General features: G+C 39.5%; 1 protein-coding gene across 3 annotated transcripts in view; it reads right to left on the minus strand.

The window, feature by feature from the left end:
- Window positions 1-2,530: 2,530 nt before the first annotated feature.
- Window positions 2,531-15,654, minus strand: part of LOC124172639 — a 119,826-nt gene continuing 106,702 nt past the window's right edge. For all 3 annotated transcript variants that reach the window (XM_046552085.1, XM_046552087.1, XM_046552086.1), the window contains 3 exons: window positions 15,295-15,505; window positions 8,152-8,563; window positions 2,531-2,989 (listed from right to left, as the gene is read on the minus strand). In XM_046552085.1, the coding sequence (XP_046408041.1) occupies window positions 2,896-2,989; window positions 8,152-8,563; window positions 15,295-15,505 (717 nt within the window). In that variant the 3' untranslated portion in view covers window positions 2,531-2,895. The remainder of the gene's footprint in view (window positions 2,990-8,151; window positions 8,564-15,294; window positions 15,506-15,654) is intronic.

Raw genomic sequence — 15,654 nt, forward strand, 5'->3', positions numbered from 1 at the left:
TGATCACGGCTTTCTTCCACATAGGCCCGGGTTCGAGAGATACTCGCATGTAAAGATTTCGCACAGCATGAGATCCCTTGAGTAAGAACTTTTTCTTAACTATGGCCGTGGCGGTGCGGTCTAGGGCGTTTGTCCTTTAACCTCTAGTAGGTGGATTCGAGTCCCAATGTTGACAATGTTTTTTTCTCTCTTCTGATTTTCGAAATCACTGTTACATTTTATCCCCATTCGTTTCATTTAGTTATTTCGCGATTTTTAAAATTCAATATCAATTTATGGATTTTAAACGAAACTCCGAATTGTGCCTTACCACACGAATTAGAGGACGTATATAATTACTTACACTTGAATTTCCGTGTAACGTGCTCACCATGAACGATTGGGAACGATTAATGAATAGATGTAAAATTGGTTAACTGATGCAGAGGTATGCATCGGTGCACATGATGAGCACGTAACATGGAAATTTATGTGCACGTGTAAAGGCCGTATCACACTAGCGACTGCGACCGCCGCTGCGACCGCGATTTCGGCTGCGGCTGCGACTGCACCCCATCACACATGTTTATATATACTCCAACTTGCTGTATTTGTAAAAAACACAATCATATTCTCTGTAAGAACTGCGATATACACAGTTACAACACAAGGTGTAAAAGAAATATTCACACAATACCATATTCACATAATACACCACACAAAGCCATACAAAATTACACCTTGAGGGCCCACACAAAATGGCACTGAAGTGCTACAATAAACTACCCGAAAATATAAAATCAATAGAGAAATTGGAAAAATTTAAAAAAAGAGTAAATTTATTATTGATAAACGAGTGTCATTATGATATAAATGAATACCTAGGAAATTGATTATTGTAAGATAAATTCATATGTGCTAAACGAGTTTCTGATGTACAGTGGAACCTCGTTAAAGCGAGTACGGGCTATAGCGACACTCCCGCTATTACGAGAGATAGCCGATGCACCGTCAATTGACCCTATAATGAGCGTGTTAAAAAATTCGTTTTAACGAGACCCATGGGGATTACTTTGAAGGGGGCAAAATAGATATTCATGAATAAATAAATAATTTTTGAAAAAACACAAAAGTCGCGATATTTTTTGAACACACCTCGTATGTACCTATATCTAATATATATATATAATAAGCATGTTAAAAAATTCGTTTTTACGAGACCCTTTCGGCGTTGGCTCTCGCCATAGCGAGGGTTTCACCGCCGGAAGACGACTCCTTAACCTCTGTAACTGCTAGCGATCTGTTAGAAATGAAGTTAATGGAGTGCTCAGTCTCAAATTTATGTGGTAAACTGTCGTTCGATAAATATAATGATTGACGAAACAATGCTTTGCATGATTTTTATTCAGAGCGGCGCTTATAAATTGTTTGAATAGTTAGTCGTTATTTGAGTAAGGAAATTTAGTGATGCAAAAAAACATCGCCTTTCGTCTGGATTTATGCTTACGTTTATCGGATAGATGTTTATCTGTCGCCGCACCACTCCTGTTCCTGTATATCTGTTCGCAACAGGTATATTGGCTATTATTTGCTCCACCTCCGGTAAAGCGACAATTCGCTATAGCGAGTGTTTACTAGTGCACCGTGGGGTGTCGTTATATCGAGGTTTCACTGTATAATATTTTACTATGTTGTGATACGTGTATGTGTATTGTAACAAATGATTTAAGATTTATATTTGACTTGCCCTATACTTGTAACATACGAGTATCACGACCAATAAAATTTATTATTATTATTATTTATTCATGAAAATTGGCATACTTATGGGGAAAGGTCCTAAGTTTTGTCAAGTACAAGCAAAATTTTACAATTTAGAACTCCTGACCTCACAATTCTCGGTCCAAACCAAAATTTTGAATTTGCCTTAAGGGGTTTCAATGTTAAAAAAATCGAGGTAGAAAAAAGTCTGAATTTCATTGACCAAGATGTCAATTCTTAGGTTTTTGGACACGAGGAAACCGAAAATAACACTTTTATTCACGAAAATTCAACCATTGACCCAGAAAGGTCACATTCAAGGTTATAGGGGTGGCAAAAAGAATAGCATACCAACGAAGGTGTCTATCCACAGGTTTTTAAGGATGCCCAAGTCATTGATATTGTCCAAATACCCGTATTATTCACTAATCGACCTCAATGGTTAACACAGAAGTCAAAGGTCATAGAGGTAAACATCGTGACAACCAACGTGTCGATTCATAGGTTTTAAAGGTTGCCCAAGACAGTTTTGCAGTTCATAGATCCAAATTGTTGATATTTTGACCTCTGAAGGTCATCATGGGGGTCAATGGTCATAGAGGTATGTGTTGAAATATCAGAGAAATGGATGTGTCACTTATTTTGCATGAAAGTCCTGAAGCTTTGAAACTAATTTGCTGTTAAGTGCATAATTTAGGTTCATGTCTGATTTTTTTCCATAAACCATTGTTCACTATATGAAGGACATACTTCTGCAGAAGAGGACCAGGAAAAAATCACAACTCCACTATTACAGTAACACGATTTTTCCTAGTATATTTATCATTTTTGCTGACAATCCATTACATATCATTCATGATTATATTCCTTCAGTTTCTAGCAAATCCGTAGGCGTGTGTGTCCACCTTGTTCGATAGAACACCATTCTCTGATCCACACAATCCAACGCTATATACAATCACGCAACTGGGAGACAAAACAATTACATCAATTTGTACAAAAAGGCAGCCTTCACCCCCCCCCCCCGCACGTTTGGGCGCATCTGGGAACAATAATCGCAGCTTCCCGTTCCGGGATAATGCGTCCGGTTATGCACCAAAACAGTCTGTGAAGGCATCGCAAAAACTCCATTCCCGAGGAGCGTGCCGCAGGTTGCTAGTGCTTGCGCAGGTGCAACTTGTAACTGGATGGGTTGGCGAATCTCATGAGACAAACTTTGCACTCGTACGGCTTCTCTCCGCTGTGCATCCTGAAACGAAAAGAAACAATAATTAAAGATAAAATCATTCTTGGGAGTATAGGTCATATATTTGCAATGCAAAAAAGTTGTTAGCCAACGTTTCAGATTATTAGACATATTTAAATAAATAAAAGATAGTAGCACTTTTCCATGAGAATTTTTAATGCGTACAACGAGTTTCGGCTCACTGAGCCATCATCTGGTGCAAGACACTTCAGAACATGTGAAAATCCCTTTTCTACTCTTGAGAAAGTTAGGGGAGGATTTGACATCTTTGAGGGAGGGGGTGGGAATGGGCGTACAGAATGGAGACAGTGGGAAAAGATACAACTACGGGATGTGGAGAACCCACGTTGGAAGGAGGACTCTAGTCATAACTGTAAAATATAGTATTCCCGGTTCGAAATGAAAAAGTCGATATTTTGATTTTTGGCCAGCTTTTTTCGATTTCAGCCCACTGCGTGTCCTTACAACCTTGAACTTGCATTTTATTGCTGCCAAAGACATCTCAATTGTAATTACTAATTAGTAAAAGATTTTACTTTTACTAATTTTTACCTGTCCACAGACATCATTGATGATCTTGGCTCTTTCGAAAAACTGAACCAAAATTTTTCTTCCAGCGTTAAAACATTCACTAAATCAAGTTTAAACTCAAACAATCCGATATAGCTGGCAATATCTTTCTCTACGCACTGGTTGTTCAGGGCTGCCATCATCTCTTATGAATGATTCCCCCTTTTTCCTGTGTGTCCACGGACATTGCTTTTTTGGATAGGGAAAATGTTTTTTTATTTCATAATAAATATAGGTTGTTTATAAATGAATATTGGGGTTTTAACGCTTTATAATAGTTATTGCATTTGTACTTAACAGTTAAAAAATTTTTTATCAAATGAAAGAGCAACGCAAACAGTTTTGTTTTTTAACAGCAATACACATGTACGTGAAATGTTTCCGCCGCGATCCACTAGGAAGCGGTAGTAGCAAACGGCAACTAGTGAAAAGAAAGCGTTTTGTATTTTACAGTTTGCAAAGACTGAATCTGTAGTTGCTGTGCAAAGTGTGTTGCCCAGTAACTACAGATACGGACATGAGTGTTTGCATGTCCACTGAAGTGAAAGGTCGATTCATCACTGAAGACAACATGATCCAGAAAATCATCGTTGTCATGAAACAACATTTCCATGGCAGGTAATTCGTGGTCTGTAGGCTTTAGAGCCTGTAATAACTGTAACCAGTAAGGACGTAGTTGTAAGCGTTTCCTTAAAACTTTCCAAGCAGTCGACACAAGAATTTCTAATTCATGACTGGCCTTCCAAACTGATTTCTTTGGGCTACGAGTGAGCGACTATCTCACTCGCTCAACAGTCTCTTCGCTAACTCTTGGTCGTCCCGTGCTCTTCCCTTTACAAAGGCAGCCTGTATCTTCAAACTGATGATACCATCTACGGATGTTATTGTCACTTAGAGGATCGAAACCGAATTTAATGCGGAACGCACGTTGCACAGATTCAGTCTTTGAAAACTGTAAAACACAAAATGCTTTCTGTTCACTAGTTGCCATCTTTGCTACTACCGCTTTCTAGCGGATCGCATTGAAAACATTTCACACATACATTGTTGCTAAAATAAAAAAAATTGAGTTGCTCTTTCATTTGACATATAATATATAACTGTAAGTGTAATGTAATATACATTATATAGTGTTAAAACCTCGATATTCATTTATAAACAACTGGTATTGTGAAATAAAAGTATCCCAAAAAGACTATTTCAGAGTGTTTACATCATTGTAACTTGCTTAATGATAGATTTTATATTTAATTATTTAGTAAAGGTTGTTAATCAATAAACACCTCTTCGAAAATCTATGAGGAACTGTCCACGGATATAACGAATAGTCAGTGGACATTAAATTTGGGGAATACAGTGGAACCTCGTTAAAGCGAGTACCGGCTATAACGACACCCCCGCTATTACGAGAGATAGCCGATACACCGTCAATTGACCCTGTAATAAGAGTGTTAAAAAATTCGTTTTTACGAGACCCTTTCGGTGTTGGCTCTCGCCATAGCGAGGGTTTCACCGCCGGAAGACTTTCATCAAGACTCCTTAACCTCTGTAATTGCTAGCGATCTGTTAGAAATGAAGTTAATGGAGTGCTCAGCCTCAAATTTATGCGGTAAACTGTCGTTCAATAAATATAATGATTGACGAAACAATGCTTTGCATGATTTTTATTCAGTGCGGCGCTTATAAATTGTTAGAATAATTGGTCGTTATTTGAGTAAGGAAATTTAGTGATGCAAAAAAACATCGCCTTTCGTCTGGATTTATGCTTACGTTTATCGGATAGATGTTTATCTGTCGCAGCACCACTCCTGTTCCTGTATATCTGTTCGCAACAGGTATGTTGTCTATTATTTGCTCCACCTCCGGTAAAGCGACAATTCGATATAGCGAGTGTTTATTAGTGCACCGTGGGGTGTCGTTATATCGAGGTTTCACTGTATAATGTTTTTTCTTTGCTATTTTGCAACTAAAATTAGTAAAAGAGTACACAAGATAATATGCCACTATATTTTTGCTTTACCAGGATTGGTTGATTTATATTGCAGTCTATGGACATAATTTTGTACGATTGTGGGAAAATGACCCGAGTGTACTTTGGCATGGCACAGTTAAAGGTTTAGCAAAGTTTTCATAAAAAAATTAATAAAGATTCTTCTTTTAACTACAGTAAAACCTCTATGTAGGGAACGGAACCTCTTTACATCATAAACCTCCATACTTCATACCACCCCAACGGCACCGTCTGATTTACATGTACAGGCGGTCCCCGACTTTCGTACACAATGCGTTCCCGAAAACTTGTACGAAAGTCGAATGTACGAAAGTCGAACCATTGACTTCCATACTAATTAGGGGTTACGTTCCAAAAGAGCGGAATATACGTACAACAACCTTTTTTTTCACGGAATTCATTTCAATTGACTTAATTTTAATAATATGTCAATAAAACTCCTCAAATCATCTAATTTCATTCGAAAATACGCAGAAAATGCAAATAAAAGTTAAAAAAACAAGAACTCCGTTGGCTATCGAGTAAAACTTCCTCTTGGCGTTGAAGTTGACGTTCCACTTATTACGTCCACTATAAATGAAAAGACATATCAAGAATCATAACAAAATGTAGTTGTTGAACCCGCACTCTGGATACCATTTAATTTTTACACCAAAATTCGACATTCGGTAGGTGACATTTGTGATCGCGTATATTTCGCACGTTATTCAAAAAGACAAACGGAATTCGGGTGATATTTCGCGCAATATCGTTGCTGAAGGTGCACATGAATTAAACAGCACTCAAACGAAAAAACACAATTAGAAAGAAGGTCTTACTAGTTTTATTGAAAGCTATTTGCGATGATGTCTAGTCAACTTCTTTTGAAAAATATCTCCAATGAAGGCTTTCTTCTTCTCTTGATAAAGGAGCCTATTGCAGGCAGTCTCTCTCCCAAATAAATCACCTAGATTAGAGTCAGCTACCAACAATTCCCTTCATTATATACGTTCGTATTGTTCGCATATATTGCCATTTGAAACAATTGAATGTTGGGATGCGCAATAAACATTGCGGGAATTTTAAAAAATTACAGACCAACGTCCGAAAGTCCGAGTTTAGCGTACCAAAGTCAAGTAATTGGTGTCAATTTTGAACGTACGAAAGTGCGAATTGTACGAAAGTCGAGTGTACGAAAGTCGAGGACCGCATGTAAATTTAATGGCGAACCTCCTTGTAGTGAACCTCTTTATCTCATAAAACCTCCACTTATCATACCAAGGAGACACCCCTGAGACTGCCTAACTACCTCTCACAGTCGCGCTATCACTTGGGGAAATATGGAACTAACTGCGCTGTCGGCGGCGGTATATGCTTTCGACAGCGCAGTTAGTACCATATTTCCCCTAGTGGCAGCGCACTGTGCCCAGAGTTGTGTTTGAGGGGTGGAAGGGGTGAAAGCGGAATCTCAGGCAACAATCCCGAGCCTGAATATGTCGGGATATTAGCAACCGGTATGTAAGGACCATGGTTATGACTAGAGATACGTGAAAATCACACTTTCATTTTTACTTTATCGCACTTTCAATAACAGTTTATCACATTTTGTAGTGTCTATTTTTGTATTTTCACAATGAAGTAGATGACGATAAAATGAAACACAGTTATATGACAAAATATACAATATTTTAAATAACTATGTTGTAAAGCAATAATAAATTCAGGAATAAGACATATTGAGTGGCGAAGGTGTAGCTTGCCCGCGCCCACTTGCAGTTCGTGGCCACATTAGGGTCCCAGCCAACTGGCAGCTGGCCAGTCGCTCACATGCTTTAAGCAGTGAGTGTCGGCAGGGCATTTAAACTCCGCTCGGCACAAAATGTACGAATTTAACCGTCGAAAAGGGAAATTTGCGTAAAAATATCACCAAAGTCCAGTCATCGCATTGCGTAAAAATATCATAAATTTGTGTAAAAATATCGTAAAAGTCCAGTCATTGCGTTGCATAAAAATATCATAAATTTGCATAAAAATAACATAAAAGTCCAGTCATCGCATCTATGTCGCATTTATTTGTGCTCGTCGCATTTGCGATTTTCACGCATCTCCACCTATAATTCTTCCCCTCCCCCCACTCCTACATCCTTCCCCTCCCCCCACTCCTACGGACTAGTCCGTCATTACCTCAGTCATCAACAACCTTCCGTTACTCCCGACCAATTGATTACAAATCAAATTCAGTCTTTGCAAACTGTAAAGCACACAACGCTTTCTGTTCAGTAGTCGCCTTCTTTGCTACCACCACTCTCTAGCGGATCATGGCGGAAACATATCACGTACATGCGCATTGTTGAAAAAAAAAAAAATTGAGTTGATCTTTCATTTGACACATAATATATAACTGTAAGTGTAATGTAATAAACATTATAAAGCATTAAAACCACGATATTCATTTATAAACACCTGGTATTATGAAATGAAAGAATCCCAAAAAGACTATTTTGGAAAGTTTATATCATTTTAACTTGTTTAGTGATAGAATTTATATAGGTTATTTTACCATGGTTATGACCATTACAGGGCAGTGAACCACACGGTCACGTACCTGTAGTGAGATCGGAACGACCAGCTCGAGGCGAACTCCTTCTCGCACACGTCGCACTTGTAGGGTCGTCGCTCGAGGTGGACGAGGGCGTGGTGCTTGCGCCAGTTGGCCATCGAGGCGAGCATGGTCCCGCAAACCCCGCATTTGACGGGCGTGTCCCTCTCGTGCGACTTGACGTGGTTCAGGTACGTGCGCTTCTGCGCAAACGCCTTTCCGCACTGCTCGCACTTGTGCTGGCGCTCCTCCAAGTGGATCTTTGCGTGCTCCTTGGCCGTGCCGCTCTGCGTGAAGCGCTTGCCGCAAACGTTGCAGACGTGCGGCTTGTGTCCCGTGTGGATGCGCACGTGGACGCTCAGGCCCGAGTGGGAAGCAAACGGCTTGTTGCAGAACTTGCACCGGTACGGCTTCTCACCTGGACAACGACGGTCATAAATACAATTAAACATATTCACCCGTTTGATCATGCATTTAAGTAAACATGGTCTCTGCCTCCATGATTAAAACACAAATGGTAATTTCCACACTATTTAATTCATCACTCAACGACCAACCATGGTTTCAACACGTACTATTCGTAGATCCGTAGGCTGTATTCACAGATTTCCGCTAAAATACGCTAGTGGGGCGACTAACTTAGTCGGCGACTAACTTAGTCGGCTACTAAGACCTTTAAGTCGCCTACTAAGACATGGTATTCATAGATTCTTTCGAGTGAGCCACTAGGAGCTACTAACTTAGTATGCTACTAGCCAGTTCGGCAGCCGATACTCGGTAGTGCTTTCTGTTCAACCCGCTAGGCTAAGCTTGACAACACTGCATCCGACTCATCCTCAGCGCAGAAAATTTGTAAAACCATCAAACAAAAGAAATTGATTCAGCAAAATGCATCGAAATTTCTTCTTTATAATGGATAATTCGATGTGATATCGCATAGCAGATATATTTTTATACTGCTGTACACACAAATTATGCTATAACATTGGGAAAGGATACATTTATGAGTACTACAGAAGCATTTGTATGCTTGAGATGCAGTTATTCTTGTACAAACGGAATGTATTCATTGATGATATACATTGCATATTTTTTTGCACTTCCGATATTTGTTTTCACTAGTGTATGCGTTATGAGTATGGCAAAACATAACTTGTAACGTCAGTATTATACACATGTATATTCGAGAAGCAGAAATACACCTCAATGCAATATTCAGTAGAAACAAAAAATTTTACAATGCAGAAATGAATCGTAAAGAAAATAATGTTAAGGTAAATCTGTGAATAAAAACACAACTCTTTTCAGCTAAGAGCAACAGACATGTGAATCACTCCCAGCTTTTTATAAATAATTGCTTCAATGCGGTAGAGGAGTTAAAATTCCTAGGAATTCATGAGGATCAGCACCTGAAGTGGGATACACATGTCACAAAATTGTCCAAAAAGTTGAACTCAGTGTTTTATCTTGTATCTGTTTTGAAGCAAACTGTCAGCCTAAATGTGCTCAAATCTCTGTACTACGTACGATATCTTCTATTCCCTCTAATGGCGTCATACTCTGGGGAAATTCCTCTAGAGCAAAGAGTATATTCTTAATTCAAAAAAAGTTAATTAGGTCCATGTGTAACGAGTCTTATAGGGCACATTGTAAACCTCTTTTTCAGAGACTGGGAATTCTAACTTTTCATTCTGTGTGTATTTATAATGCTGTGCTGTATATTAGGAAACACCAAACTGATTTTAAAACAAATAAATTTTACCATTCATATAAGACAAGAAATTGTGATGAGGTGTATGTTTTAATGCCAAACCTAAGTGCAACTTTGAAAGGGCCCCGTGAAATGTGTGTAAAGTTGTATAATAATCTGCCACTAAATATAAAAAAAGGAAAAAAGATTTTTGGTGTTCAAAAAACAAGTTAGCTCTTATCTTCTTGATAAATGTTTTTACTCTGTAAATGACTATCTTGCATCTAAACATTAGATTGTAGTTATGTATATATATTTTCCATGACGTGCCCTATGTACTTACTTTGGTCTATCTTTTGTATTGTATCTTTTGGGCAAAGAAATCTATTCTATTCTAATGGTAATTTCCACACTATTTAATTCATCACTCAACGACCAACCATGGTTTCAACACTTAGTGTCATTTTTAAGGAGACCTTGAAAATGACACTAAGTGTTGAGACCACGGTCGGTCATGGAGTGGTGAATTAAATAGTGTGGAAATTACCATTTGTGTTTTTATCATGGATACAGCAAACTTCCACAAAATCAAGCCCGAAATGATTTTATAGTCTCTGTCACAGGAATTTGTTGCAGAGCAACTCGTAAATTATTTTATTTATTTATTAAGATCAACAGGATAAATCCTTTACAAAAAATGTTAAGTCAATCTAAATGCAAATAAAATATATAAGATAAAAAAATATATGTTCACTCAATTTAAAGTAAGAATATATAGACCATTAAAAATTTAACAATGAATGTACACTGCACTTGACACTCTTACAGTAATAAAATTACACCTAAAAATACAATACTTCACAATGAGACACATTAAATCTGGCTATAACCAGACTTAAGATAGTGACAATCATAATTAAAGTTAATTCACCTGTGTGATCATATATTGAAGTAAGCAAAGGCTTTGTCATAGAAACTCGTAGCAGCACAATGAATTAAGAACTACTCGATATTAAGGCTGTTTTACACGGGGCACAGAATTGCGCAGGTTAGAACTGCATTCATTTCTAAAATGGCGTGGATTGTCGACCGGACGGCGGCCGGATGGAAAAACAATGAGGCCCGGCCTCGAAGTCGCTTGGCCCTGAGGCCGGACCTCATTGGATTCCCATCCTGCCGACGATCCACGTCAAGGAATCGCCACACACTGTCAGTCCTGTCAGTCAGTCCAGGACTGAACAGTCCATTACAGTGAGGCCAAACTGAACGTGTGTGGTAGGCCTTGCTGGATCGGTACGAGGTCGTATGATGTAATTATTGTAACAGGCTCTATAAATAGCATGAAAGAATACATGTAAGTGTTCCAATACACTGATAATGGTGCTTTAAACCTAAAAGGTGTACCACTGAGCTGTGCCAAGAGTTAATAATGTATTTTCACATCTGTGCCTTGAACCAGGAGGTCACCTCACGGAGAATAACTGGGAAGGGGGTAAAAAAGGAAACTACACGGGTGAAATCAAATAAACCTCGCCACCCTCTGGCGAGTGTTTGATAATGTAATTACAACAAAAAGTAAGTGACCGTGGTAGTGGTGGTGTAGGTGGTACGAAAAAGAGGGGCGGTTAAGGAGGGGAAAGGTTCACACCAGGCGGCGGGGATGACTGGGCGACAGCAGGGCCGCGCTACAACGACCGGCACAAGTCAAGATCTGGAAAAAACAGTGGCCTCTCGTCCTCGGGAAGGCTTTATATAAGCCCCCCCAAATTGTCGGTGGGGGGGGGGGGGGGGGAGCAAGCTGGCTCTACTGCCATCGTCCAGGCACGAGCTTGTTTGCCACCAGTCGCCCGCCCAGGCCCACCTCGAGCCAGCATGCACGGCTCAGCCTGTTAGGCACATTGCGCCTGAACTCAGCAATTCTAATATTGCACATGACAAAAGGTTAAGGTCGATTGCGTGTGCCAGTGACGGTGTGTTGCGGATTGATGAAGTTGGGCCATCGCGAACTTTGTCAATTGTTTTCTCATGACAGAGTGTGGTGCAAATTTTTCCTACCTAATGCATCTATAGTCCAGCTGGCAAGAGCCTTTTAACACGTTGCGTACTGGGGTATTTAAATTCCTAGGAACTGGGAATTCTGGGTGGAGGTGTTGAGATTGGAAATATGTGCCTATTAGGGCGTAATGCCTTTGGTTTAAACATGGTTAAAAAGCTAATTTTTAGAATATAACTTTACCCAATCAAACATTATGATGCATCAATTCATTATGAATAACGAATAACAACTGAAAACGTCCTAATGAAAATGTATTGTACGCTTTAAAATTTTTTAGGTTGACACTCCTAAATGATGAGAATCTTCGTCATCCATCCGGAACGTTCGGGAAAAAAAATGACGAGAATTCTCGCCATCCGTACGCAACGTGTTAATACTTTTTCAATGCGACGCTTCCCTTTCCCTCTTCATTGACAATATTACGAGCTGTGCACTTTCTAACGAATGCGGAATTCTCCTCTTTGCAGACGACTGCAAAATATTAAAAAGAGTTGAGAATACTACGGACTCTCAGTCTTTGCCTTCTTCCCTTCATTCCTTCGAGGCCTGGTGCCTTCAGTGGCAACTCAAAATTAATACAAGAAAATCGAAATACATACATACCTTTTCCTTTAAAATGCACAGTCAATCCTAATGAATATACTATTTTTAATGAAATTGTTCCGATAGATTCCGCCATCTATGACCTGGGTGTTACTTCCGACCCCAAACTAACTTTTTTTCCGCACCTCAACAAAATGAAATCCAAGGCCATGTCAGTCGTGGGAGTTATTTATTGACTCACCGCTGTTAATCATGTTATCGCTGCTAAAAAAGATCGCAGATGGGAAAAGAAAGTTCTTAATGAAAAATAAAAAACTGGAAAAAAATAAAAAATATCATAAAACATGCCTACATAACAATAGACTGATTGACTAACGTAAATGATGAAAGTAGCGAGAAATTAAAGTGAAATTTTGGATCATCCGTGATTTCCAATAGGGTGGTTTCCTATTATTTTTTTATTACCTAAATCGAAAGATTATTACTCCTGGAGTACGCATTTCACGCTTTTAGATTTTTAAATGACGATATCTATTTTTCGCGATTAAATGAAAAGTGAAAATTTTCAAGCACGCGAAAACGCGACGCTTAAGTATGAATATCGGGAAGTCTCTCCGCGTGACGCATTTCTGGTTCCCCCTCCCGCCCTGCGAGGTGACCTTGAGGCGAGGCTTAGCGCTGATACGACGCAGGCTGCTAGCGGCTAGCCTAGTACCCTGCTGGCTGGTAGCGCTTGGCTTAAATAAGGATTATTAATAACTTATCAAACGAGGAAAACTTTCCGACCTTAGCCAGTTTTAATAAGTGATTGTTAATACATGTTTCCCTGAGCTCTGCGCCTCATGCATGCATTGGTAATCTCAGACGACATATAACTCCTATCTTCTCGTATAGAAACTAGGTCCCTGTGACGTCACGTGGAGTGGCATCGCATGGGCGCCAATCTGGCCCTTTTCAAATGAGGATAAAAATTGACCATTGCCATTCGTCTAAACCGGTATTTCAAAAACCAAATAATTTGTGTATTATGAATACACACTAATGGTGGGTAACGAATCGCAATCAATGTCTTTCGTTTTCTTTGATGAAGGAAACTACCCTATTATTTGTGCCGCCCCTCCCCCATCATCTGCACACCACTAAGACCCTGATGCCGTGATAGCTATTTTCACCGGTTGCATTGCGTTGGTTAAGTTGTGTGCGGAAAACATTTAGTGGCGTTTAATATGGATAACAAATACTGCGGATGATACGTTGTAATTCATGAGAGTGTATAGTAACAAAAATGTGCATTCTGTTCTAATACAAATACAATAATTCACTGCAGGCAGCACAAGAGGTAACATATTGTCTGGCTTACTCCAAATCATTGGAAGAATAAACTGCATTAACACCTAGGGATTTTATGAGCCCCTATGATGTCAATTACGAAGTATAGGACTTGCTTTGAATGGTTGGGAACCAAATGAGTCTAGACGTGAAGTATTACCCTAATGTAAAAGGCAAGGTTCTGTGATAGATTCTGACAGATATGTACTGATGCTTAGTAAAAGTCTTGATTGGGCAAGTTCCATAAGGAAGTTCCTTTACCGCTTCACGGAAATTAAGGATCCAATTGCACTCCACGCCTATTTCTCAACGATTGTCCTTCCCATAGTTTTGTATAGCTCCCCAATTTGGTCCATGTCAGCCCCTGCTAACCTAAAATCCCTTGATTGCATCCCCCACTTCTTTGCCAAAATAGTTAGGCATAGAGTCCCTCACTTACACAATGTGTCCTCTGATGCTGTATTGTCTTCTCTTCCCTTGTCTAATCTGCAGAATCTCAGACTTAAAACGGACTTCAACTTTCCACACAATATCTTGAACTCGACTTTTGACTTCCCTGAGCTCCTCTCTCTCTTGAATTTTAGAATACCGGCTCGTTCCACCTGCTTTCTCTCCCTACTCCACCTGCCTGTTATTCCCAGAATCTCCCTGACCAAGCGCTCACCCTTATATCGCCTCTCCTCCCTTCTAAATTCGCTCCCTCCTTCCATATATCCTTTTTACATGTCACGCAAAAAATTCACCGCACAAGCTCTGACCCATGTGTCTGCTAATTGAATGCTATACTTCCCTGCCGGTTAATTCTTTGTTTGTTTTTATGTTGTTATTGTATTGTGTCCAATTCATGCCATTGTTAAAAATTTCACCGTAAATTGGCTTCACGGCTGTATGTGAAATTTACTTAAATAAATAAAATAAAAATCCTCGAGAACAGAGTGAATTTTGATTGATTTTTTTTCTGAATCGATGCACAGATTTTACACAAATCATATTTTTTGTGTTTGGGATTAATTTTTATTGTGATAGAAGGTTATGATTCACATTTTTTTGGTATCTTATGATTCTCCATGAAATTTGGAACATTTGAATTAATTTAGAAGCCTCTAGCTTCAAAATTGTTGATTTGTCATGTAAAAACGAGAATTCATGGACGATCATTCGACATGCACACAATGCTTGGAAATCGGAATAGACTAAAATTTAAAGCTACCATATCTCTGGAGCTATTTGTCAGACTGAGCTGAAATTTTGGACTTTTTCCTAACTAAATACATATATTTAGCATACAAAATTTTATTGACATCCAAGATCCTTGGGTGTCAAGTCTACTATTTACTGGACCATTTGGCATGGAATGGTCCCAAACTAACTTTTCTTCCGCACCTCAACAAAATGAAATCCAAGGCCATGTCACTCGTGGGAGTTCTTCATCGACTCACCACTGTTACTGACCCTAATGCCGTGAGGGCTATTTTCACCGGTTGCATTCTCCCAATCCTCGAGAACAGAGTGTTGCGCAAATGTTTCCCACCTGTGTGCGTCCGCACGTGTATGGTGAGGTGGTGACGCAGCGCAAAGGGCTTCTTGCAGATGTGGCAGCTGAATTTCTTGAGTCCCCACTTCTCGGAGCGCTTGCGGTGCATGGGATCCGTGGGCATCTCAGCCTCCCTGCTCGGCGTCGTGGTCACCACGCTCTGGTTGCCCTCGGCAGCCTCCTCGACGCTCAGCTCCAAGTTGGTCCCCTGCAAGAGGGAGGCAGGAAAAACAATTGAACGTTTTTGTAGAAAAAACAGCAATGCTAAAAAAAATACAAAATGTAGTTAGGATAGCTGTTTTGACAGGCTACCCACTCCAACTAAATCATAAAATTCGCGGTTATTTCCAGGTTTTC

Source organism: Ischnura elegans (genome assembly GCF_921293095.1).
Source record: "Ischnura elegans chromosome 13 unlocalized genomic scaffold, ioIscEleg1.1 SUPER_13_unloc_2, whole genome shotgun sequence".
Lineage (NCBI taxonomy): Eukaryota > Metazoa > Arthropoda > Insecta > Odonata > Coenagrionidae > Ischnura > Ischnura elegans.